Source organism: Alligator mississippiensis, chromosome 1, assembly GCF_030867095.1.
Source record: "Alligator mississippiensis isolate rAllMis1 chromosome 1, rAllMis1, whole genome shotgun sequence".
NCBI lineage: Eukaryota > Metazoa > Chordata > Crocodylia > Alligatoridae > Alligator > Alligator mississippiensis.
In genome coordinates, this window is record NC_081824.1 from 315,710,237 (window position 1) to 315,737,748 (window position 27,512).

The 27,512-nt window shown below is 45.7% G+C and overlaps 1 protein-coding gene and 1 long non-coding RNA gene across 2 annotated transcripts in view; both read right to left on the reverse strand.

Annotated features, from left to right (window-relative positions):
• The window catches only part of PDK3 (pyruvate dehydrogenase kinase 3), an 82,970-nt gene extending 58,938 nt beyond the window's left edge, over window positions 1-24,032 (reverse strand). Inside the window, exon 1 of the mRNA XM_006259797.4 lies at window positions 23,782-24,032. Within this exon, the coding sequence (XP_006259859.1) occupies window positions 23,782-23,887 (106 nt within the window). The 5' untranslated portion in view covers window positions 23,888-24,032. The remainder of the gene's footprint in view (window positions 1-23,781) is intronic.
• Window positions 24,033-24,501: 469 nt separating this feature from the next.
• Window positions 24,502-25,049, reverse strand: LOC109284997 (uncharacterized). Its single transcript, XR_002092662.2, has 2 exons — window positions 24,923-25,049; window positions 24,502-24,829 (listed from the first exon to the last, which is right to left on the reverse strand). It is a non-coding gene; the product is annotated as an uncharacterized LOC109284997 (long non-coding RNA).
• Between the last annotated feature and the right edge of the window lie 2,463 nt (window positions 25,050-27,512).

Consider the following 27,512-nt stretch of genomic DNA (forward strand, 5'->3'; position numbering starts at 1 on the left):
TCAAGTATTTCTGAGGGGGTGAGTGTAGTTACTTGCAGAAGTGGACAAGAAACAGTTGCCTAATTTGACTAACAGATCAAGATCAGAGCCAAATGAGACAAAAATGTTAGACAAATGCTTGTATTTGATTTTTATCTGTAGTAGGAAGATTTTTTAAAAAGCACAATCAGAATCTCACTTGGTGGCTTCGTTACTTTACATCCCACTAAACTCCATTCAGATGTCATTAAGATTTAGACTTTATTCATATGAGGTTGAAAGTACAATGGATCTTGAATTAATTGACCTTGAAATTTTTAGACAGAAAAAATACAACTATCACAACAAAATTACTGAATGCAATGAACTCCATTAGTTTCTAAAGCCTCTGGAATTCAAAGTGTCCTTTCTTTTCACTAACTTTTTCAGCTGCAGCAGTGACACACACAAATATTGCTGGTACCAAGAAACGACAGTTCAATTCTGTATGTTAAAGTGAATTACGAAACCGACCACTAGTGCAGGGGTGGGCAAAATGCGGCCCATGGGCCAGATGTGGCCCGCCAGACCATTCTATCTGGCCCACAGGGCCCCTAAAAAATTTAGAAAATTAATATTTATCTGCCCCTGGCTGCCTGTCATGCAGCCCTCGATGGCTTGCCAAAACTCGGTAAGTGGCCCTCCACCTGAAATAATTGCCCAATCCTGCACTAGTGGATAAAAACAACGTTTCAGTATTCACAAAACTGGATACAATCTTGGGGGGGGGTCTAAACATTCAGGAAGGTCACCAAGATAGATTTCACCACATTTATTTAGAAACTGTTAAATTATGTTTGCTAGATTTTTAAATGCTTGTACTGTCTGCATATAAAAGATGACAAAACATCTTGTCATATCTAGTAATCAAATAAATATAATTTTAGTTTAGTTTAAAATAATGAATTATGTGCACTCAAGTAAACAGAATAAAACCCTGAAATAATACCAGTTAGGTTTCCTGAAGCAGCAGTTCTTTGTACAGGACTGACTTTGCCACAAATCTACCACAGTTCACTCCATGTATATGCATGCCAGGTAAGTGAAAGATTCACTTTACTGCATAAGCAACCTTACAAATTCCAAATTGTTAGCTATAGCTTACATTGTAATAAACATCATAAACCATTTACAGGCATTGCAGCTCTCATCTCCACTGTTTGTCTAAGGCAGAGCTTTCCAAACTTTTCATGTTGGTGACACACTTTGTAGACATGCATCATTTCGCGACACAGTAATTCAGTTCCGGGGGAGGGACCAAGGGAAGCAGACGTGAGTAAGGGAGCTCCGCGGTGCCCTTCCGCAAAATTTTCTGCATTTCACGCGACACACCTACACACTGCCGCCGACACACTAATGTGTCGCGGCACACAGTTTGGAAAGCTCTGGTCTAAGGGGTGGTCAACCTGTAACATAAGTGCCACAGGCAGCCACAGATCAGGGAGGGGACAGGCAGCAAAGCAGCAGATAGGGCAGAGTGAAGCAGAAGGTCAAGCAGGGAGCACCAGGAAAGAAGCAGAAAGTAGAGGAGCAGATTAAGCAGAGGACAGGGATTTAAGTGGGACTAGGAGAGGTTGGGGATTAGTCTGTGGCATGCCTGCAAAAACTCTTGGCTCGCACTGGTCTATTTAATAACTTGCATTTATCACCGGTAACTCACACTAACTGTAACTATATATATCCTTTGTAAATAATTTTATTTACAACTGAGAATGAACACCTCACTAGATAGCAGCTGTACAACTTGTATAGATGTCAGTTTTTGCTTCAAGATGGAAAGGGAATGGTTACTACATGATGAGGATTGTAAATAACTGGTCTCCTTTGTAAACTCCATTTAAGTATGGCAGAAACAGTGAAAAGCAAGTAGTTGTCAAAACCTTGTTAAAATTATAAGAACACTTGTAAACGGACTGAAGCTCATCAGTTTCATGGCTGTCTTGCATCACTTTCAAGGCTTCTAAGAGCAGCCACAAAACTAAGGCCCTCCTTGTCAAGGCTTCTAATATTTTCAGGGCTGCTACAGCCCTGGGTACAGCCAAAAACTGAATCAGTTCCCCTGTTCTCGAATGTTTTCATAGTTGCTATGAACCTGACTAGCCCCCTTCCTTTTCAAGGCTTATATAAACAGGACCAATGAAGCTATATATTAATAAGCATTCTTTACCCTGAAGTTTGAGTAAGTGCAATCCAGGCAAGTTGCAAAGCCTGATTCCATTCCCAAGTCTATGTACTTAGATGAAATATGTGGTATAGCCATGTCAATCCAGGCAAAAACTAGCAAAATCAGTTTTAACAAAAGCTTAATACATGATAAATCGAGGAAAATATTCATAAAGAATGTGATAACTATAATCAAAACTTTTGTCACTTTGTAGTCATAGTATACTTCCCTTGCTAAGAAGATCCCAATGCAAGATGTCAATCATTGCTCGTTTTTGAGTCTGATCTGCCAAGCAGCTGGGAAAAAAAAAAAGCTGTACATGATTGCAGCAGATATTTCATAGAACTATATGAACTAGTAGAGTTGCTACAAAGAAAACAAAACTATAAAAATTATTATAAATGAGCAAACACAAATATTTAACATTTGTTCTAGTAACAACAGTTTTCAGGAGGTTCTTAAAATGGGTATAAACATTAAATAAACCATGGTAATTGAGTTTCTAGCTCAGGTTCATGCCTCTTATATCTCTAGTCCCCGCTTTTCTCCCAATTATCAATCCTAGTGTCCTTAACCCAGTCAGTTTCTCCTGTTTCATCAACTCTAAATCCCAATCTCTGCCTACCCCACTATGTAGTCCCTATTAACCTCACCCCCACATCAGCCTGAAACTTCAGTCTCCCAGCTCCTTTTTCAGCCTACCTCCATACAGAGAATTGTTGTCCCTTCTGCATTCAAATTAAGGCACTTCCTCCTCCAGCACAGAATAGCAGGGGGAAAAAACCCAGACCAGGCACACACATTGACATGCACAACCCTATCAATTCAGCACAATAAATTCATCATGTTGGGAAACAAGGATCTCTCTACATGGAAAAATTGATCAGCAGGGCTATAGTGGAATAACCAAATTATCCTTGGAAAGAGGCACTTTCTTTCCAAAATCCATCCTCCATGTTGTACAGCTGTACAGTTATTCTACTGCAGCCAAGCTAAGCAGTTTCCCCATGCAGACAAGTCTCAGGTACAGAAGCAGCAGAGACATTCTCTAAAGCAGTGTTTCTCAAGCTGAGGGACGCATCCCACTGGTGAGACATGAAGGTCATCTAGGTGGGACTCAAAGTTTCGAAAGTACAGTAATACCTCAATGAAGCCTCTGGGACCGAAGCTCCTTTATAACAAAGTCTGCCAGCAATGAGATCCCTGCAGGCTGGCAGTTCCAGGTTGGAGGAAGCTGGGAGGAACTGGAAGGAAGGTGGTGAGACAGCAGACACCACATGCATGTACACAACTACAGCACATGCACAGGGAGTAGAACAGAGCCTCAGGTGGCTTGTTCGGGGGGGGGGAGGGGTTGGCTCCTCACTGCCACATAGACTTCCAAGTGGCAGCGGGGACCTGATCTGTAGGCAGGGCAGGGGTGCTGCCCTCACTGCAGCTCCAGGTGAAGAAGTTGTGTTACCAAGGTAGCACAGAGCTCACAGCGGCACGGAGGTCTCCGCGCGGCCCTGTTGTGCTGGGTCATGCCTGCCAGGCTGCAGAGGCTCAGGGGTAGGGAAGCAGGGCAGCAGGGCCGTGCAGAAAACCTGCTCCCAGCTGCTTGCCTTGCGCTGCCCTAGCAATGCACCTCTTATGCATGGGGCCGCAGTGAGGGATGTGATGCAGGGCTGTGCCCCTCAAATAACAGCAAAGCGAACAGCTGCCATTCCCTGGCACTCTGCTTCCCTGACCCGGCTGCCTCTGCAACCTGGTGGGCATGATCTGACGCGGCTGGGAAGATCATGCCCACCGGGCTGTAGAGGCACCCAAGGGAGGGAAGCAGTATATCAGGGAAAGGCGGCGCAGCCTAGCATCACAGCCCTGGGCACAGGAAGCGCTTCACAGGGGCAGTGCGGGGCGTGCGGCAGTGAGAAGATCCCTGCGCAGCTCCTCTACTCCCTGCAGTGCCGGGTCACAGGGGAGGGAAGCTGGGTGTCAGCTGTTCTTTGTAGGGAGTAGAGGCTTTCTCCGAGGTGCTGCAGGAAGCGGAGGAGCCGCATGGGGATTTTCTTGCTGCCCTGGTGAAGCGCCTCCTGCTCACAGGGCTGTAGCAAGGGCAGTGGCACGGGGTTGCACCCTTTAAAGCGGCAGCAGGCACAGGGGGCGCGTCACCAGAGCACCAGGGGCGGAGTAGGGGAGAGCAGCTCACAACAACAAGATCCCCACTGTTCCCAGCCATGCCAGATCATGCCCACCAGGTGGCGGGGGCCCCAGGGCAGGGAAGCAAGAGGTCGTTGACCAGCCACCGGGGGACCCCCGCCGCCCCCGCTCGTTGTTTCTCATGGTGGGACCAGGGTTTTTGGGACCAATGGTTGGTGGGACGTAGGGTGCAAAAGTTTGAGAACCACTGCTCTAAAGTTCTTTACTGTTTCTTCTGTAGCAGCAGAAGTTTACAGTCAAGTCATATAACATGCTCCCTAAAGAGAAAAGCAGACTAAAACCATTATAACATAATAACTGATTCATGCCACCAGTGCCATTGCCAAACAAGAAAGACAAGACCACCATAAAAACCTCTATATTATTCACTAAGCAATGCAATGCTATATGCAAGTTGTTTTGCAGAGTTTCCAGGAAATAATTTTGTAACCTAGAGCATGTAATTTGATTTTTCTTCTCTTCCCTCATTGCAAGTGATCATAAGACTCAGATTCACAGACGTTTAGGGCTGGAAGGGACCTCATGAGATCGCTGGGTCCAGCCCCCCTGCTCTGGGCAGGAAAGACTGCTGGGGTTAAATAACCCCAGCAAGGTGTGGGTCCAGTCCCCTTTTAAAGATCTCCAGGGTAGGTGCCTGCACCACCCCTGCTAGAAGCCTATTCCAGAGTTGGGTCACATGAACCATGAAGAAGTTTTTCCTTATATCCAGTCTGAAACCTTCTTCTAGGAGTTTATGGCCATTGCTCCTGGTTTTCCCCTGGGGCGCTTTGCAGAATAGTTGTTCACCTAGCCCCTGATGCTCTCCCCTGATATATTTGTAAGCTACCACCAAATCCCCCCAAAGACTTTGCTTTTCTAGGCTGAACAGTCCTGTCAGCCTTTCCTCATATTGCTCGCTCCTCAGGCCTCTAATCATACAAGTGGCTCTTCTCTGGCCTCTCTCAAGCTTCTCCACATCCTTCTTGAAGTGTGGTGCCCAAAACTGGATGCAGTACTGCAGCCTCACCAATGCCAAGTAGAGCGGGAGAATAACTTCCTTAGTTTTGCTTGAGATACATTGGTTGATATATGCCAGCATATTGTTTGCTCTGCTAACTGTAGCATCACACTGGTGGCTCATATGTATTTTATGGTCAATTATGATCCCCCCTCAAGTCCCTTTTGGACATGGTGCTAGCTAGCATAGCACCACTGAGCCTGTAAGGTTGTTGTGGATTTTTCCTCCCCAGATGGAGCACTTTACACTTATCAGTCTTGAACAGCCTCTGTGTGACAGGTCATCACTCTGGGCCACCCTCAATGTGGCCCGCACACCTGTTCCTGGGGCAACTGCCCGCCTACTCACCTGCCATGCCTTGTTCTTGATTAATTAATTAGTATTAATTAGCAGGAGGCTGCCCTTATACTGCCCCGCCGCTAGGGGCCGCTGTCTGCAGCTCCGTTTCCTCCCCTACACCGCACTCCACACCTCACCGATGGAATCGTCGTTGTCTCACTTCTCTCACTATTTTGGCCCCTTCCTGTTCTCCCTGGGCCTTCCTTCTCCATGCCCACCCTTGGACTTCCTAATAATGCTGCCCCCCTATCTGGGGCTCGCTGTGTCCAACCTGGGCTTCCCAATTATGCTGCCCACTATCTGGGGCTCACCATGCCCACACTTGGGCTTCCTAATTGTGCTGCCCCCCTATCTGGGCTCGCCATGCCCAACTTGGGCTTCCTAATAATGTTGCCCCCCTGTCTGGGGCTCGCCGTGCCCACACTTGGGCTTCCTCGTAATGCCACCCCCTATCTGGGGCTCGCCGTGCCCACACTTGGGCTTCCTCGTAATGCCACCCCCTATCTGGGGCTCGCCGTGCCCAACTTGGGCTTCCTCGTAATGCTACCCCCTGTCTGGGGCTCACTGTGCCCACACTTGGGCTTCCTAATTCTGCTGCCCCCCTACCTGGGGCTCGCCATGCCCAACTTGGGCTTCCTAATTCTGCTGCCCCCCGTATCTGCGGCTCGCCGTGCCCAACTTGGGCTTCCTAATTATGCTGCCCCCCTATCTGCAGCTCGCCATGCCCACACTTGGGCTTCCTCGTAATGCTGCCCCCCTATCTGGGGCTCACCGTGCCCACACTTGGGCTTCCTCGTAATGCTGCCCCCTATCTGGGGCTCACAGTGCCCAACTTGGGCTTCTCAATAGCGCTCCCCTCTCCGGGGCTCGACACACCCGCACTGGGGCTTCTCAATAGCGCTCCCCCCTCCGGGGCTCGACACGCCCACACTGGGGCTTCTCAATAGCGCTCCCCCCTCCGGGGCTCGACACGCCCACACTGGGGCTTCTCAATAGCGCTCCCCCCTCCGGGGCTCAACACGCCCACACTGGGGCTTCTCAATAGCGCTCCCCCCTCCGGGGCTCGACACGCCCACACTGGGGCTTCTCAATAGCGCTCCCCCCTCCGGGGCTCGACACGCCCACACTGGGGCTTCTCAATAGCGCTCCCCCCTCCGGGGCTCGACACGCCCACACTGGGGCTGGGGTCCATGCACCCCGTATGCTGCGCCCTCACTGGCGCTGGGGTCCTCAGACTCTGCTGTGAATCCCCTATGAGGCCTCCTCCAACCCCTAATAGCCTCACCCAAACCACCGGTGATAACAACAACAAAGCAAAACACAAGCCCCTAGGCTATAACATAACTTAGAGCCGCTCGGCTAAAACAACATTGCTCAACTCAGGTCAAGCTACACCTGCAGTTTGGCTTCTCCTCGCATCCTGCCTTAGGGAGCTCCTGCCTCTCTGGCTGCTGGCAGTGAACTGTCCCTGCTCTCAGCTCCTTGGGTTTATAAAGGGAGCCAGGCCTGGCCCCTTCTGGTCAGCTGACCTTCTTTGGTTGCCCTGGCAACCCCCAGCTGGGCTCCTTATTCCTTGCTAGGGCTCTTTCCCCAGCAGTTTCTCCTCTTTAGGAACAGGGCACCCCAGTGCCCTGTGACACTCTGGTTCTGGTCCGCCCATCTAACTAATCTGTCTAGGTCTGCCTGGATCATCAGCCTACCCTGATGCATGGCCGGTCTTCCCCACAGCTTAGCGTCATTGGTGAATTTCGCCAGTGTGCTTATCACCTCCACGTCCAGATCACTGATAAAGATATTGAAAAGCACTGATCCCGGGATTGCCACCTCACCAATCTTAAAAAGGCTTTCACCCAGCAAGGACACTCCCCCAGAGAGGTAGATCGCACATTTGAAAGAGCCACCTGGATACCACATGAAGAACGGCTGCAGTACAGAAGAAAAACACCCACAAATCGCACACCGCTGGTTATGACCTATCACCCATCCCTTGAACCTGTACGGAAAATCCTCAAAAAATCGCAACCCATATTAGAAAAAGACCCTATTCTTAAAAAGATCTTCCCAGAGCCACCCATCCTAGCCTTTAAACAAGCACCAAACCTCGCCAACCTCATCACCAGAAGCAAACTTCCTCAAGCCCAGAACATGCCAAAAGGATCCAGTCCATGCCATGACAAGAAATGCAAAACCTGCCAACACATCTCCACCACCCCCACTATTACTACACCCCACAATAGAGCCATCAGCATTCCTGGATCTTACAGCTGCACCTCCAGAAATGTAATATACCTCATCCAGTGCACCAAATGCCCTGATGGAAGATATGTAGGAGAGACCAAACAACAACTGCACACCAGAATGAATGCACACCGGAAATCCATCAAAGACAGAAATACCCAATTACCGATGGGGGCACATTTCTCACAGGAGGGCCACTCTCTCTCCAATCTCTCAGTCCTGATCCTCAAGGGAAACTTACACAACACTTTCCAGAGACGAGCCTATGAGCTCCATTTCATCAACCTCCTGGATACTAGAGATCATGGACTAAACATAGACATTGGATTTTTCATATATTATGCCTGGCAACTGACTCCCCAGCCCAGCCCCTGGCTTCTTTGCTTTTCACTCCATCCAGGAAGAGCACACACCAACTGCTGAAGCTTCCTTAGCCTGACAAAGGGTTTTTGAACCCGAAAGCTTGCTTAATAACTTTTCTCCAACTATTTGGGTTGGTCTAATAAAAGATATCAAATTCACCCAAGGAACCTTGTCTGCCCTGATCCAAGTACCGAACCCCGGGTGATCCCACTGGCTACCTTCCACCAGGTCGACACTGATTCGTCTATTAGTACTTTCTGGGTCTGACTCAGTATTACATTAATGAAACTTACTTTTGCTTCCTTGACAAGCATACTATTTAAGTCATCTTGCTTTCTATATCCAGCTTTGCTATTAATAAAAATAATAACCTGCCCTACTATCAGCAGCCCCTTGATACAAGGATGATATCCTTCTGGTAAATAGGGAAATCATCAGCGAGTCTAGGGAAACCGATCTTAGATCTGCATGTTCTCAATTCCAGCCCCCACCCCTCTCCCCTAGTTTCCCGATCTCCTCTCAATTCCTACTGCCGCTTTTCCTGTGATTTTCTGCTGTCTTTCTCTGCTTTCCTGCTGCCCCTGCCACCTTTCAGTCTCTCCTGCTGCTTTTTCTGTGATTTTCTGCTGTCCGTCTCTCTGGTTTCAGGCTTCCCCCTCCCCTGCAGCTTCCCAGACTTCTCTAGCTGCCCCGGAGCCACCCTCTGGCTCCCCCACACCCAGAGCCCCTCTTTAACACCCACACTTTCCCTTAGTCCCACTTTCCCTCTCCAGCACCTACCTTTTCAGCTCCCCGGTAGCTCTGGCTCCAGTCCCAGACTCTGTGCCAGCATGGTTCCCTGTTCTGCAGGTTTTGGGCGTTGTCTTTTAATCAATTAAGATCAATTAACCTAAAGTTACCCCCAAGCCTCAGTTCTTCAGCCCAGGCCCCTGCAGTCTACTGGTTCTAATCCCAGTCTTGGTAACTTTAAATCCTTACACTTTTACTTTCTTACCTTAACTTTTCCCCAGGTATCCCAAGTACACCAAGCATATACATACATACACAATCACAACACCTAACTTAGGAACTCACCTGTGTGTATGTGTAGGTGGGTGGTATGTGTGTGAATTAGTGAATACACATATATACACATATATAGATATCATTGTGTGTGGGGGGGGAGGTATATGAATTAGTAATCTACGTATGTGTATTGGATGTGCAGGTGTTGGTAACTGGTAATTGATTCTGTCTAAATTTGGTGTGTGTGTAGCATGTATAGGCTTAAACTGGTGATAGGTGTGCATGAACCTAGACTAAATATTTTGAACATGTGTGTATCTGTACTGCTAGTGTGAGTGTGTATTTACCTAGTGAGTGTATGTGTGCTTAATTGATTTTTATGTGTGCATGTGCAATTATACACCACGCCCTCCTGTCTAACAGCACAATATTGAGATCCTGAGCGTTGGCCTGACCCCTCAGGGCAACAGGATCACAACTGTTTTACTTTGACTCCCTCATCTACCTACCTCCATAATTAGGCAAGTTTTTCCAAAATGATCAATGTCTTTTCATATATCATGATGCCATTGGAGACTACTCTGCACTCGATTCTGTCTAGTGTTGATCTTAGGGTTATATTTCTTCAGATTAGCCTTCAAGGTGTTCTTGAATCTCATCTTCTGTCCACATTTAGTGATGATCATCAGGGAGTTGGCAGTACAGGACCTGTTTTGCAAGCCAGGTGGCAGGCAACTTTATGACATGTCCTATCCAATGAAGCTGATGCCATACAAGTATGGCTGCACTGCTGGTGTTGTTTGCTTGAGTCAGAGGGCTGGTGTTCATTCCTCTGTCCTTCCAGTACATACAGAGGATTTTTCAAAGATATCACTGATAATAATGTTCCAAAGCTTTCAGGTGTTTCTGATATGTTGTCCAAGCTTCACACTCATACAACCTGCACATGGTAGACAACAAGTTTGGTTTGGGTCTTGATGTCATGATCATTGAAGAAATGATTTCAGACATCCAAAGGCAGCACTTGCAGATTTTATCTGGTAGTGAATATCGTCATTTATGTTTATTTCTTGGGAAAAATGTCTAACTCACTCATCATTCTCCAGGGACCCTCTAATTGTAATGTGTTGAGGACCAGCTGGGTGGTTTGGGGTGACTTCATAAAGTATTTTGGTTTTTGTGAAGTTGACTGTGAGTCCAGAGAAACTATCTAGAGTGACCTGGAGCTTTTCAGTTGAGTGGGCCCATTCAACAAAATCATCAACATAGGAAAGATCAGTAACAGGAGTTGCTTATCTTGGATATAGAATGTAACCAGTACAATGTACACAAGGAGTGCAGAGAAAGCTTTTTTTAACAATATGCTAGGGCCCAAGAGATACTAGACATTTTGCTGGGGTTTTTTGTTTTGTTTTTTAATTAGGGAGTCTAATTTTCTGGACATTGCATAAATATAGCCAGTTAATGACAATTTAGTAAGTGAAAAATGAAATCAAAGCAGTAATCAAGAAAAGCTTGAACACAATGTAAAACCACCAACAACATGATGGGGAAACACTAAGGGATTCTGCTCCTTTACGTGCCACAATAACAAAATGAGCAGCTGAATTTAAGCAATGGAGAACTGACACTGGTCAGGATGCCCAAGAGACCACCACACCAAAACAAATCGATGAAGTCCGTAAGATAGCCATAAGTGTCAGGTACACAGGGACAGTAGGCATCATCACTAAAGTCAGTGCATGCCATCCTCAATGAGGACTTGGTAAGAAAGAGCTCAGCAGGGTAGATGGTCAAAATGTTGACTGCTGATTGGGACAGAGTACAACGTGCCATTCCCAAGGATCTTCAGGAATCAGAAATTGATGGAAAATGAATAAGATTGCCCCTCAGGATGAAGCATGGATTCATCACACTGATCTTGAGATTAAACAGCAGAGTATGCTATGGAAGCACTCTTTGCCTCCCACGAAGTTCAAGAGGGTGGCATCAATCAGTAAAGCCAACACCATATTTTCTGGGATGATCATGACCAGGTAGCTCTCCAAAAGGCAAGGCTAACCCACACATCCCAGGATTCAATGACCAAAGGAACTAAAATGTGGCTCTGAACTGCTTCCCAGCCAGCCTATTCATCAGCTTTGGCTTCCTCGGACTTTTTCCTGTGCACCAAGTTTAAAGAAGACCTTCCGCTGAAGAGTAATAATAATGATAATTAATTTATTATTATTATATGAAGATTGCAGTTTCTGAACATGCAGGAAAAAAGTTCTAACAAGATGAAGAAATCCAAGCTAAAGATAGACCAAGCATATGGATGTCAAGGGAGACTACACCAAGAAAAACAAACTAAAACTGGACCTCCTTTGTCAGGCTAGAAACTTTCTGAACATGCTTTCTATAGTTAAATTTAAAAAAATGCAAATCGCCAAGACACAAGACTAATCTGTATTCCTTTCGTATCTTAGGGTCCAGACAAATAGCAATACCCCCAGTTTCCCTAATATCTTAAGCACCCATGGTTACTCTGGTTTAATTGGTCTTCAGGGACGTAATGATTTAAAACACATAATACAGATTTTGTAAAGGCACTTGTGAACCATAGTAATTTATAAAAGCATGGCAGTCACAAAACTAAGCAAAAATCAAAGACAAGCAGACAAGACACTACCCCAATTTTCTTAGTCCTCCCAAGAACCATCTGAGTCTTAGCGTTCTGCAAGGAATTCAGGGTCCTTCTGCAACCCGAACTTTCTGCTCACTCTTCTCTCTCTGATAATGTTTTTTTTTCTAAAACCTTTTCTCTCCCTGTTCCTTCCCTGTGCTCCCTACCAACCCTCTGTAGGTTGCTGGCTTAGAGACATGAACAATTTATGAACAGCACCTCCACTGCAGTAAGTTAATTCAATTTTTATACTTCTTTTCAGGGAAATATATTGTCTGCTTTTTGGCATAAAATGGAAGATTTGGTTCATGCTGAGATTCTAATCAGAGCTAGAGTTCATGGTCTGTCAATTGTGACAGTTTGGAAACCTGCTTGAAAACTTCCCAGCTAAAAAATGAAGAATGCAACTGCTCAGTTACTAAAAATAACTACAAAAAGGAAAAATATATTACACAATCTTCTGCTTTGGCTTCAAAATTGCTTTCAAAATTAGTGTGTGGAAACCAACACCCAGAGTCCACCAACAGTGTCTACGTAAGGACTAGAAATTGATGGAAAGAATGTACATCTGCTTACAAGCCAGGGAGCTTCAGTGGATTTCCAGATCCAGGGGGTTTTGCACGTACCCATGCTGGGGTTGGATACCACCACCGGTTTTCCTCGTTGCCCTGGCTGCTGTGTAGGCACAGCTTCCAGCCACCCAGCCCCACGCTGGAATGCCGCCAAAGTCACCAGCCTAAGTTGGACTGGAGCCAGACTGTGGCTCACAACAGTGGCTGCCTGTTGCTCCACAATGCAAAGGGCTGCCCAGGCTGTTAGTTCCTGATAGTATACTATGGAGAAATCTCTTAATGCAGATCAAGCTTATGAACAAAACTTCCTACAATTAACTGCATCTATTTAGAAATAATGCAGATGCCCATATTGCACATTTCCCTTCACTCCTATCCATATCACATGTACCAATATGTCAATTATTTTATCATAAAAAAGCTTTTTATAATTAACAACACTTTACACATACATATGGCTATTTTAGCTGCATAACATGTATAGGTATTTGTTAAGTATGACACCCAGAAGGCAAAATTAAATGCACATACAAAAAATAGGGAATATCTGGCTAGGCAGCAACATAGCAGACAAGAATCCTTAGGCTGACAGAAGCTTCCAGTAGCCCAATGTCTCAATTACTAACGTGTAAAAGGAAAACATGGGTGGTGGGGGGAAGGGACTGCCTCAGGCAATTCTGATTTATAAGAAGGCTGTAGAAAGCTGGCTATATCCCATGTTGACAGGTAAAATAAATATCTGGTAATGTTACCAGAACCAGTACTTACAACTAAGTTGCACAAATTTATACTGTGTGCAGTGAGACACAAATAGCAGTTTCTCAAAAAAGGATTTAAGGGCAACAGCAATTCAATATGAACTTGTAGTACAGGGGTCGGCAAAGGCAGACAGTAGGGCAGCCGAGAGGGGCCCAATCTTCCTTACTGGCAGTGGGTGCATCTGTGCCTCCAGAGTGGACAGCAGGGGAAGGCTTGGGGGTGCACTTACACTGCCTTGTCCTTTCCTTGCCATGTGCCCTAAGGCACACATGCATCCGCTGCTGCCACACAGCTGGGGCTCCAGACCCCAGTGCACCTGTTTGCAGCCTGCCCACTGCCTGGTGCAGCTGCCCAGAGCCCAAACCAGCTGTGGCAACCAGCCAGGAGACTGCAAACAGCTGCACCAGGCTCTGGCTGGACTCTGTGGCCGCAGAGGCTGCACACACATATCAGAGCACACAGCCAGGAGGGGGCCTGGGGCAGTGCAACCCTGGCCTCTCCCCCACCATCTGCCCCGAGGTGCGAATGCAGCCACCATCACCGCACAGCCCGGCTGGAGCCCAGAGCAGCTGTTTGCAGTCTCCCAGCTGCCTGCCACACCTGGTCCAGGCACTGGACAGCTGCAGCAGGCAGCCAGGAGGCTGCGAACAGCTGCACCAGGGTCCAGAGCTTCAGCACTAGCTCTGTGCCAGCAGCGGTTGCATGCATGCGTCAGGGTGCTTGTTGGGGGAGGGGCCAGGATTGCACTGCTCCTGTCCCCTTCCTGGCTGTGCACCCCAAGGTACACATGTAGCCACCATTGCCACAAAGCCCAGCGCAGCTATCTGGAACCTCCTGGTTGCCTGCCACAGCTGGCTGGGGCTCTGGGCAGCTGCTGCCCACCAAAGAGCCTGGGATGCTTGCAGCAAGGCTGGCAGCCTTCCAACCACCTGCTGCAAGCAGCCCAAACTCTGTGGCCAGAGGCAGCTGCCCAAGCTGAGCCAACTATGGCATGCCAAGCAAGATGGCCTTGCATGTCATGCTCTAGCATGTGTGCCAGAAGTTGCCAACACCTGTATTAGTGGAACACTAGAGCAAAATGGGTTAATATAATCTTATAAACAGGACTGTAAAAAAGTGATTTTACCTCTGTATTTGATGACATCAGGGAGACCAACAGCAAAATACTGCATACAAGTCTGCTGTCCACATTTTACAAAGGATGTTGAAAAGTTGGAGAAGTACAGAAGAATGCACCAAAATGATGCAAGGGCTGGCAAAAACACTTAAAATGAGATTTGAAGAGTTTAATCTCATTAGTTTATCGAATAATAACTTCTGAAGTAACATGATTAAAGTGTTTAAGTACCTTCACAATGAAAAATACTCAGTAACAAAGGGCTCTAATTTAACAGGGAAAGGCATAACAAGAAACTATTGCTTGAAAACAGAAGCAAGACAGTCAAATTAAAAATTAAGCATTTTTTTGAAACAATGAAGTTCATTAAACACTCAAACTAACAAGGCAAGTAGTAGTCCATTTCCTGATGTCTTCAAGTTCAGACTAAATGTTTTTCCAGAAGACATTTTTTTTTAATTAAGCAAATGTTATTAGGCTCAATACAGGGATAACTCTGTAAAAATGTAAGGCTGATCGTAAATGAGAGGTCCAACCACATAACGGCCACTTCTGGCCTTAAATTTTCTGAAAGGCTTCCACGTAGAACATATAATCTCCATATAGACATATAATCTCCATATTAAAGATGTATACAGGAAGATAACCAAAACCTACGCGCCCAGAAAAACATGCAGCTTGCTTGGAGCTGATGCTACCATTTGTTCTGCCATCTGTAGACCCAGTGCTCTACATTTTCCAACTGCTAAAAAGTTAGTCTACATAAGTATATAAGGAATGTTCAGTTCTAATCCAGTTACATTGGTGCTACCAGAAGGGGACCCATAGACACAGACATGTAGAGATGTTTCTACAACAGGGGTACTGTTGGCAGGCCAAATGGGGTCCATTTAGACTTGGAAACCAGCCCACAGGGCTTCCCACAGGTTGGGAAATTTAGCAGCAGGGGAGCAGTGGCAGTACTGCCACCACTCCCCACTGCCAAAATCTCAAGCCCCATGGGACAAATTGGAGCTGGACCACAACCCTCCCCCACATGGCCAGACCACAGCTGGACCATACCCCATTCCCATCTGGGCAGCTGGACTGGAGCTGGGCTGTACTCACCTTCTCCTTGTGGGGCCAGGACATGCCCCCTTCCCCTCCACAGCTGGTTTGAGGCCAGGCCATGACTCCTCCCCATGCCCCCTACCCACAGGGGCCAGGCCATGCTCCCTTCCCTCCACCCAGCCAAGCTGAGGCTGGGTCATACCCACTTCTTCAAGCAGGGCCAGGACCCATCCACTCCCGCCGCAGGGCTGGACTGGGCCTGAGTCATGGCCCCTCCCCACAGGGCCAGCCCAAGGCCCCTTCCATGTTCCACTGCATGGCTGAATCAGGATCAGGCAGCTCCCCTCCCCTCTCAGCACAACCAGATGGGGCACTGGTGAATCCAGCCCACAGAGGGATTGGGCACTGCCCATCTGGCCCACCAGCCAAAAAAGGTTGAGCACCACTGTTCTACAATAACATGCGACCACATGCAGATACCCCACCAGTATAAATACCTGCAGCTGGTTTATCAGCTCCAAAAGAACCTTATAGATGACTTGGCTATTTTTTGGCTTGCCATGCTTCTGATATGGGCACCCAGTATTCACCTCCCCCAACATACTGTAAGGCAGCAGATCCAAAACTGCAGTTCATAGAAAGCTGCAGGGTACACTGTGATGATTCTCCTAGGACTCACCTGCTCCAATTCAGAAAGATTACTAAAATACTAGGTATGTTTCTCAATATTATTACAGTTGTTTTTATGGAAAAGTAATTGTTACAGAGACATCCAGCCATGAATGGGAAGGGGAAACTGGTTGACAAGATAATCTCATGCAAATGTCACCTCTAAGGAAGTTTGAAAAAGTCTGAGAATCTACAAACCAGGGCCTTATAGCATACATAGCAGGTCCTCTCAAATACTATCTGTCTCTGTTTTTATTACTTGCATTACAGAGATATGTCCTAATTCATTAATATCATGTTCCTATAACCTTACTGCTACACACACTAGTAAAACAAAGATCAAGTTCTGCAGTTAAGGACAGTAACTATTTGAATTATTTTTTGTTCAAGCAGGCCCTGTAGCAAAATGAGGGAGAAGACTCAACGCTACTTTTTAAGTAAAAAGTTAAGGCCTTTCAGTTAACCAGGATCCCTGATCATGATTTTCTCCAATTTAAAAAAATCCCCAATTTTCAGTTAAAAAAAAGTAACCCCAAATCCACATTTTTCTGTGATTTAAATGAAACACCCCAAATATAGGGATATATCCCTAGCCCGATCCCTGGTCATGATATCCAGTATACAGAGCCATCTAGCTGGATTTAAATTTCATGTTATGCTTACAGAGGCCATCGCATATATTGTATAAACACTGAATTAAATTCAGATGCTATATATACTAATGAATACTTTGGTTAACTGGCCAAGGCAATTCTTTGCTAACCTAATAGCTGCAAAGCATGTAATGCAGGTTTTTGATTTTTTGCTTACAAAAAATCTCAAATGTATTTTATTGGCTGAGCTGTACAATAGCTGAGATAAATAGTATTGTTTTTGTTGTTGTTTTTTTAAACTGATTGCAACAGACATTTATATATGAACAATGAGCACCCTATTTGGCCTCTGACCTCTCTCTCTTATTCCAGCCAAGTTTCATTTTAGCTTCAACTAAGCCTCCACCCTCAAAGCTGCAACACATAGTTGTCAACACAATTCTTCAACCACAATTTAGGCTACAAACACCTTGTGTACATTAAAAGAAAAACTTCACTATTAGAACAGTGACACAGTAAAACTGACTACCTATGGAAGTTGCAGACTCTTCATCCTTGGAGGTGTTCAAGACTAGACTGGACATGCATTGGTCAGGGATGATCTAGGAGTACCTATGCCTACATTCTATTATGGGCATTTCCCATGCTTCTTGGCTTTGCTGGTTGCCACGTGGGGCCAGGATGAAATTTTTTCCGACCTGTAGCTACATGTGTCAGGGTTTTTTTTAAGCCATCCTCAGAAGTATTGGGTGTTGGCTGCAACCAAGGCTGGATAGCTTGACTCTGGTGCGCCAATGCTAGGACTTAGACCCGGAAGTTCCTGCTTCTCTGCTTAGGGTCTGACTGACGACCATATTTGGGATCAGGAAGGAATTCATCCCCATGATCAGATTGGCATAGACTGTGGGGATTTTGCTTTCCTCTGTAGCAGAATGGTGTAGCCCTCTTCCGTGGATATCTCAAGTATATTTTAACAAAATTTGTAGAGGCATAACATTAGCCACCAGAGTCCCCCTACTTTATCTGTTGCAAGCTAGGGTTGTGAGGGTTGACTGCATCATTATGCTAATAGATTAGACAATGAATTTGTATAGGATGATTTGAAAAGGGATGATCCTGTCTCAGGCAGGGAGTTGGACTAGATGACCTCTGGAGGTGTCTCCAATGCTGATGTAGTTCCACCCATGTAAGCCCCTCATTTAGGCAGACTGCGTCAGAACAAGCTGAGCTTACACTAGAGTAATTTATAGTGGACTATTTTACCAAACTAGATTTACAACTTTGAAAACCCTGTCTGAAAACTAGTGCAGCATATCTAAACTAGAATGCTGTACGCATGAACAAGTTTTAGTCAACCTTTTAGATATCCATGTCCCCTACTGTGGGAACAATCACTGATGCCTGAACGCGTAATGGTATGTTCACACTTGGAGGCATATTTCAGACTAGCTATTTTCCAAACATAGACAAATCACCTTATTTCTAAGTGTATAAATGCACCCACAATTATTTCAATCTATACAAACTAGAAGCCCAGATAACGCTGAAGTAAAAATGTACGTATTAATATAGTTAAAGCCAGATATACCAGCCTCATTTGGCAATAAGAAAATTACCTGATGTCTGAGCTGGGCAATTAATATTTCTAGTCTACCTCAACCACAGCTGTGCTATTAGCATCCCTGAAGCTTACTAAGTCCTGGCATTTTCAAGACTAGCAGCAGATGAAGGAAAGGATCTATGAGCAACAACTTAGGAACTTTATTAAAGTAAAAAACAGCTGAGCACAGGTACTGTAGCAGAAAGCCCCCTTTTCCTCTTGCCTGCATTTGCTCTCCCCTCTTTGGATATGTTTCTCTTTTTCTACCTTTTCTTCCTTCCTCTCTCTTTCACTTTAAGATAAGGAATTGTGTTTTAAAATGTATGTGTGCGCATTTTGTATCTCCCCTTGTAGTTTGGTATTTTTATCTATTTGTGTGCCATGGCATTTGTAGCTTATATTTTATACTCCTCACCTTTCAACTAATGTGTTTAGTTTCATAAGTAAGTTATACATTGTAACAATGTTAACAATGGCAGGAATCAAACTGCCCTTCCCTGTATCAGGCTGGCCCCTGAAAGAGCAAATGAATCAGTGATTGAATGTGTAATGTGACTGAATGTGTAACATAGTAGCAGACAGCAATTATCACCTGGAAGCTGCAGATCAACCAAGGGAAGAACTCAATAGAAGACAATGTAACAACCGGGAAATCTCTAAACTTCACTGATCAAGGGCTAGAAGCCCTGGCCTGAGTTAATCAACACCGGGGACCAACTTTTGGGCTGAGTATCTCCAGATCAACCGCTCCCAGAGCCCTATTCAAAATTCATCAACGGACTCCCAAACCTGCACATACTTGTGGACAACCCCTGGGGCTGACAGATGCCGTCCAGTAGCCACCGAGGGGGGGAAGTCCCACGAGGGTCAATGACCCCTGGATTGGGCAAACCTGAAAACTGGGGAGTCACCAAAGTCTGCCAGGGACAGATAAAAGGCAGTGAAAAGTGACCCTCAGTGGCGCCCTCTTGATCTCCAACTCGACCAGACCTGTCCAGCCAGAAGGACCAGCCGGCGACCCCCTTCTGGAAGATAACACCATGCTGAAAGAAGCCTCAACAACAGACTCCAGCGCTTGTAGGATAGGTATACCTGACTCTGTAGCCTGTTACTGTGTGTGTGTGTGTATGTGTGTGCACGTGTGTGTGGGGACCAGCCCCAAGGTTTATGATTACAGTGTTTCAATCCGCCTAATAAACTATAATTTTAAAGATCCCGAGTTGGACATTTGTAGCCAACAGTACAATAGAGCCAGCATCCATAAGGCAAGAAGAGCTTAAAAGAAACTATTCCTGCAAGAGGTAACAGGAACATTCACACTGGCTAAAGCAATATTTTTAATAAGAAACGAATAGGATTTTGGCAAATGTCCAGTGTTATTTGCGTAATGTAAATGATGCTCTGCCTTATGCATGGGTATCTTAAGTCATATGTACCATGCTTTAAAACATTACATAGATTCTTTATTTATTAGAAGTCAGTGAAGCCCTTCCCAGCAGAGGCTTCCACTATGACGAAAGACATCAGGTTATCTGTTTTTATGGTTTAAAAGACTGTAAGTAATAAACAACTCTCCAAACTGCCCCAGAACATAACCCTTCCTGCTAAAAGCCTGCCCTGTTATTAGGCATGCAGATTTATCCTTATGCAAGTTCATCTTCAGAAGAAGTGACAGGCTGATCAGAAACTCCAAAAAGCTAACTGCAACAGTACAGAATTAGAGAACGAGATATATTACTCAGGATTACAGGAACAGGTGGAAGATAAACCAAAATAAAAACCTTGTTGGCAATGTGTGGTTTCAAGGGTAACTTCCAGCTTTTCTTTCCTATCATTCTAGGATTCTACCTTACACACTGTCTATATTCATTGTTTCAAAGGTTTTTTAGAAACATGATTAAACAGAGTAAAACTTCAGGTGGACGCTTACCGAAATTAAGTTAAAGTGACATAAAATAAGTTTAATATTCTAATAAGTCAAGAATGTCTCTATAACAATGATTCCAAGTTAGTGGGATAACCTGAACAAGGAGAAAGTGTCAGTATTTAAGACCACATGTACACTGACTGCATGGGGAACAGAACATCTAACAAAGAGGAAATGTTTCTTATTTTTGGCTGAAGTGCATTTTTGTCACCTATGGTTGTATATGAAGTTTAGAAAGTTACTGTGACAGTTTAAGGATTTCTGCATCAATTTACAGATGTAATTTAGTTGTGTCACTGCCATTTCTTACTGTAACATTTTGGGTATGAGCGCATCAATTCGGTAGCAGAAACTTAACACCTAAAAGGACAGACGATGTTTGAGAAGCCGTAACAGAGCAATCGAGGGCAATCACCTTTAAATGAAACTTTCCTGTTTCACCTCAGTCATGGACTTTAAACAATTCTCTATTCCAGTAAAGAATATCCCTGTGGACTCAAGGCACCTCTCCTTGGACTTGAGGCATCCTTCTATAATTTCTGTGAATTGAGTGGCACCCAATGTCAAAAGCTAATTTATATATTACAATGCTTACTTCCTTGCAGAGGGCCTGGGCAGTAGGGGTGGGCCAGCCAGAAAGGGACAGGCATAAGACAGTCTTATCTGCTTGTCTCCTCATACCTCCCATCACCCTTCAAAGGAGGACATCCTAATTAAGAATCACTGCTCTATCCAAATGGAGAAGAGGGGCCACATTAGTGATTCTCAACCAGGGTGATTTGGCTATGTTAGCACTGTTAGGTGTCAAGACATAACTGACAAGATAAACCTAGAGATTTCAAATAGGTATCCATACTGATAAAAACATTCTGACCTGTTGTGGTCTGAGTTCTCTGCAACAGAACAGTTGTTCCAGTATTTTCTGTAGCCAATAAAGAATGAAAATTAAGAGCTGGCATTTTCCAAGGGATTCTTTTGAGTCTAAGAAGGTTGAGAGTCACTGGGCTAGACTCTGGGATTCTCCCTGCTTTGCAGGACATGCAGAAATTGAGATGTCAAAAGGAGAGAAAGAAAGAGACTGGCCAGTTTCAGAGCAAAACAACCAAGTCAGGCCAGTCAACATTTCTCACCTGTTTAATATCTCAAACCAAACCCACATTTTACAGAAATGATAAAACAGATTTTAAAAGGGACTGGATTCAGGATTTTGTTTTGTTTTGTTTAACATGCATATCCATAATTTTATGCTTGACTAAGTAATGAATAAGAGAATCATTTACTAACCCAGTGGTCATTGTTTCCCTGCTACACGGCTTTAAATGTGGGATGAAAAACACCCAGCTCCTAAATTCATATGGGATTACATGTCTAGACTTGGACTGCAGCACCAGCTCCATACTCTAGGCATCCAGAGGAGCCGTACTCTGCTTAAGAAAGATGTCAAGACAAGGAGCCAGACTGCACCATGGTGCTCTTCATTCAGTCACTGTAACTGGCACAAATCAGGGTCATTTGTCATAATTAAGAGTTTTTCCTCCTGAAGGTTTACAAAAATACCTTTTAAGATACAGAGAAATGCAAATACCCACAGGATGAAATACAGCACTAGTATAATAAGTATAACAACAATAGGTCAGAAAGGAAATGAAACTGCAGGGATAATGTAGATGAGTATTCTGGTAAAATTTCAATTCTGCCTATGTCACTAAAATATCAATTTAAATGTTTGTTTGCATGCCCCCCAGTTGCAGCATGAGAGTCTCACAATTAACAGGGGTGTTAGTCGTGTTGGTCTAAGGACATAGGCAGAAAAGCTTCTTTGGGTAAATCTGGTACCTTTTATTAGACGAACTCAAATAGTTGGAAAAATTCTTAGAAAGCTTTCAGGTTTAAATACCCTTCCTCAGCCAGGCAAAGGGTATAGGCAAGATACAGGACATTGGCCACCGTAGCTATATGAGTGGCAGCTTAGGATGCTTGCTATGCCTTGCAGTTGTGTCAGGCTCAACCAGACTACCAGGCACCAAGGGAGGGGGAAGTGGGGCTATGAGATCCTTTGAAGGGTGGCACAGGAAATATGAGGAGATAAGGCTATAACTGGCACAAGTCAGGGTCATTTGTCATTTGGCACACTATGACTGAGGTGTGCCAATGCAGCTGCTAGGACCAAACCCAGAAGTTCCTGGCTAGAGGATCGTGTCCCTCCACGCAGGGTCAAACTGATCGCCGTATCTGGGGTCCAGAAGGAATTTTTCCCTATGGGCAGACTAGTGGGGGACTGTAGAGGGTTTTGCCTTCCTCTGTAGCAGAGGCTGTGGCCCTCTACCCAGGGTCTCCTTGGCATATATTGACACAGAAGCTGGTCCCTTCCAAGGCCTTCCTCTCTATGACTGATCCTATAATCACACAAGGTCAAGTTCAGACTCCCCCTGCCTGGCTGCAACCTTAGCCCCATTACCCAACCCCTCTGCAAACCCCAATACAACGGTTCCCAAACTCTAACAAACTGCATGCCACCAATTTAAAACGATACAACCTGAAATACCACCAGCAAATTTTTGTCATAAAAAGCAATGATAATAAATCTGTTAACATATACCAGAGACAGGTTGCCTGTATACCAGTGGTGGTAGTGTACCAAAGATTGGGCACCGTTGCCCTAATACATAAATTAGTTATTCTGCAGTGGGCAGATACAGACCCGCCGTATCCCCACTACCCGATCCCTCTGCAAAGAGGTAAGCCTCACAGATTCACAGAAGTTTAGGGCTGGAAGGGACCTCGTGAGATCGTTGGGTCCAGCCCCCCTGCTCTGGGCAGGAAAGACTGCTGGGGTTAAATAAGCCCAGCAAGTTGTGTGTCCAGTCTCCTTTTGAAGATCTCCATGGCAGGTGCCTGCACCACCCCCACTGGAAGTCTATCCCAGAAACAACCCAACAAGCATTTGCAACAGGGTTCAAGCTCAGGTCCCAGAAGAGGTCTGAACCACACCTTGAGTCAAACAGAGAACCACTGGGTCAGGGACAGGCGTGCCACAGCTATGCCAGTGTGCCACGACGCAGCAAGACCACCAAGAACAGGGCCCACGGACTGGCCCTGGGGTACAGACGGGTAAGGGAAGTGTGCGGCCAGCCCTCACCTGGGGAACAAAGCCTGTTTTGGAGTGCAAAAGTCTGGCATGGGAAGGGTGGATCTGAACATGGGGAGCGTGCAGTCAGGGACCACCAGCCTCAGGCCAGGGAACAGCTGCCCCATGGCACCCTGCTGCCCAGCGCCCCCTCCCCCACGGGTGGCTGGGGGGGAGGGGGGGGCGCTTTTCCAGCCCCACCCCAATGGATCTTGGCTGCCCCTGGGTGACATCACTGGGGGGGGGGGTAACATCGCGCGGGGGCCGCTGGGAACCTGCTGTGACGTCACACATGGGAGGGAATCGAACGGGGGGGGGGGCGCGAGGCTGGATAAACGGCACATATGAGGCGCCACTCCCCACCTCCGCCGCCACTCACCGAAGTCGAGGAACTGCTTGATGGAGAGGGGGGAGGGCGAGAAGCGCGAGTAGTACTCCAGCTGCTGCGGAATAGCACCCCTCAGCAGCGCCCCGCACAGCCGCATGCTGCCACAAGGACGGGGTCACCAGGCCGGGTCGGGTCGGGTCGGGCCGCTGAGCGGGGAGGGCGGCAACGGCCACGCTCGTGCCGGGCAGCGGCGAGCCCCGCGCCGGCCTCGCTGTCACCGCCTCCTCCCCCCCACACGGGGCAGAGCCGGAGCTGTGACCAAGGCGCATGCGCACCGCAGCCCAGCGGCCGCCGCCGCACGTCCTCAAGTCAGACCGCTCGGGTGGGCGTCTCCCGCCGTCGGCGCGGCAGTGGCTGCTTGCGCGTGCGCCTGGGGCTCTTTGCTTCCTCCTCCCCGTGCTTTAGTGTTTGGTTTGGGGGCTTGAGGGATCCCCTGTAACCTGCCCTCGCCACACACCCAGTAACTTGCTCAGCCACACACACACATCCCAATAACCTGTCCCGCACCCTGCCCACATATGCAGCCCAGTGACCTGCCCAGTTCCCCCAGCACACCCCAGTAATCTGCTCCTCCCACACACCCCCACCTCAATAACCTGCCCAGCCCCCCCATGCACAAGTGCCTGTTTGCACCACTGTCCACCAGATAGTGCTTAGGGATTGTTGAAACACAATAAATCCTTAAAGATGAACACAGATAACTCAGTGTCCTAAAATCAAAGTCCAACTTTATTAATACAACTAATGTTAGCAATCTCTATATACAGAGAGAGAAAAACACTTAGTACAATGATCTCACCCAATCCCAGATATTATTTTGCTCAACAGAAAAAGGCAGCCTCTCAGTTCCAGAAAGCAAAGGATGTGTTGTTGGCTGGGATGGTCCAAACAGATACTGAAGGCTGGATTTATGACTATCACGACAACACTTAATCTTTCTTGCTGTGCCCTTTTATGCTTTTCTTCAGCTTTACTCCTTTGATGGCTCTTTGCTTTCGGACTGGTCTTTCTGCGGTCAGCATACTGTCCATATTTTATCCTGTCAGCATAAAATAGACCCGTCATGAGCACACATCTTAATTTGGCCTTTTTCCAGTGTCTTCGGGCTTTGTCCACTGGTCTCCCTCATCACCTTTCATTAACATATCCAGCCATTTCATCCCTCTGATTCAGCCAGTAAGTGCCAAGTTCAGTTAATTTGAGCTGGTAACAACAATATTACTATGTTGTGTTAGAAAAACTTCTCACAGTGATAGAAAAGGAAAGAAACATCACGTGAGCAAACTCAAGGCCATAAACTACTTGCAAGAGGCAAGGCCGGCTGATATTGTAGACACTAGCAAAATGAAAGGTTCAGATAATAATGAGGCTACACAAAACTTAAGCAATGATTAAATAAGGCTGAATATAAAAGAAAACTTTTAAAAATACTGTAATTCACCACTCCGTAAACAGTGCAATGTTAAAGCATAAAAATATGACAAGCTTCCCTAACACGCGCCCCCCCCGTGCAGCCACACACGTGCACACCTGTGCAGTTACACATACGCACACATCCTCCTCTCCAGCAACCTGCCCATACAAACACACACACATTCCTTGCCCAGCCACCATCATCATCCCTCACACAAGGGGACACGTTGATACACCCCAGAAACCTCCTCTGCCCGGTGCCACACAGGAACACAGATAGGCCCCTGCAGTTTCCCTAGGGACACAGACCAACAGAAAGGAGGAGGCTGTTATATGGGGCTAAGGCAAGAGGGCTGCAGACTGAAATGTTAGGGGGTGAACTCCCTTGGAAACCAAGCAATGACAGGTTTTCCTGTCAACCAGAGTAGCCCATGTCATCCCTCTACCCCCACCTGGTGTTTACCTCCTCAGGGCAGAGGTAAAGAACACCTCCCCTCCCTCATCTCCATTAGGATTATTCCACCTGCTTCAAGTTGTCTCTCTCAAAAACCTACCTTTTGCAATGCAAAATAAAGCCAGAGGAATTATCATGGTTAAGGAAAGAAAAAGGAGCACCCGTAGCCTCCTATTATTAAAATCCTCCTGTAAGTAAGGCTTTAGACTTACCCGAAGAAATTCTCTCTTGATTAATTTGTGGTTTAAAAATTACAAATCACTTGATATCCAGTAGGATTCAAGTTGATTCGAAATATTTTTCTTCCTGGTGGAAAACTCACCCAGCAACATTTCATAGATTTCATAGACATTAAGGCTGGAAGGGACCTCAAAGATCATCAAGTCCAGCCCCCTGCCCCAGGGGCAGGAAGTCAGCTAGGGTCATTGCTCATGTCCATAGGGGTGGAGACAGTTACACACAGCAAAATTTACCTGGCAAAGTATAACACAAAGCAGACAGCTCTATCTGCTGTGCTATTTCTGAGAGAGGATGAGGAACGCATACAGCCTAAATCTGACCGCAACAAGTCAATTTCCACAAATAAATGAGAGGTTGAGGTGATCAGGTATGTAAAGGTAGAAAATATAACTGGCCTATGTAGGTTCAAACTATATGACTGTTCCCTCACTAGGACTTGAATAACTTAGCTATGGATATTCAACTAAAGGCTTTTGTATAGCAGGCTTAAGTGGGCTGGGATTCAGTTAAATTTGGCCATTATTTTGTTCAGCTTTCTGAAATAGCTCCACATCTGTTCATTTCAATATCTTTGTGCTTTTTATGGCCTAGAAATGTAAGTTTTGATTTGATGATTGAAATTAAACTTTGCAGAAAGCAATGATGTCGCTACAGAAAAGCTGATACAGCATACAAGTGCAGACTGGCTTAGTCATACTAATGCTTCTCATCTAAATTTCAGAGACCCAAGGGAGTAGCAAAAATATACAAATCAGTCCTTGGTCATAAGTAAAAAGGAAGAGGGCTTAAAGAGTGGTGATGACTGTTTCAATTTTTTATTTAAGCATCATTTTTTGCTAGTCAGTGATTTGAGTATAGTTCTTAAGTCAAAAGGATCTCCTGCAGTGTCTGTCTTAGGTATTTTGCTTCCTCGGTTGTCAAAATGGGTCAAAAACAGTTATTTTCCAGAAATCACAAAAATGGGCAGTCAGAGTAGAGAACCACAATTTTACAAATGACTTTACTGTTCCAAAGAAAGGCTCCATAAACGTATCTTCACATACAGCCCTATGGACTTTAATTACATTCCAGACTTTCTTGTGACTTCTACTAATTCTATTGCTAAATTTCCATACCTTTTTTTCTCCTCTGCACTCAGGGATAGTGGTTTTTTACAAAAGAAACCCAATTATCTGGTCATTAAGCCTTCACTGAGTTGGGACCTATGCTCATTCCAGGAGCTCTGGCAAACTCTATCAGATTTAAAGCCAACTGATAGGTATTCACATGGCAGAGCTTGATATGTTCCATTTCTAACAACCTGCAGCATTCTAATTTGGGGTGAACATTTTATTTTTCCTCAGTCAGTAGAGCAAAAAGACTTTTCAGATCTGTCAGGAGTTCTGATAAGTGATAATAAATAAGAATAGCCACCTGGATAAAAGGTGACCTGATGAATTAAGTTTTATATAACTAGTGAACACAGGAAAGACAGTGCTGTTTTGCAGAGGTAGAAAGCTATTAATATTCATTGCTATATTGGTCTGCTCAGGATAATGATAGAGGTTAAATTTATCATTAATATTATCAAAAAACTGCATGGTAAGAAGAAAGGGATTAGAAAGCTCAAAACAAT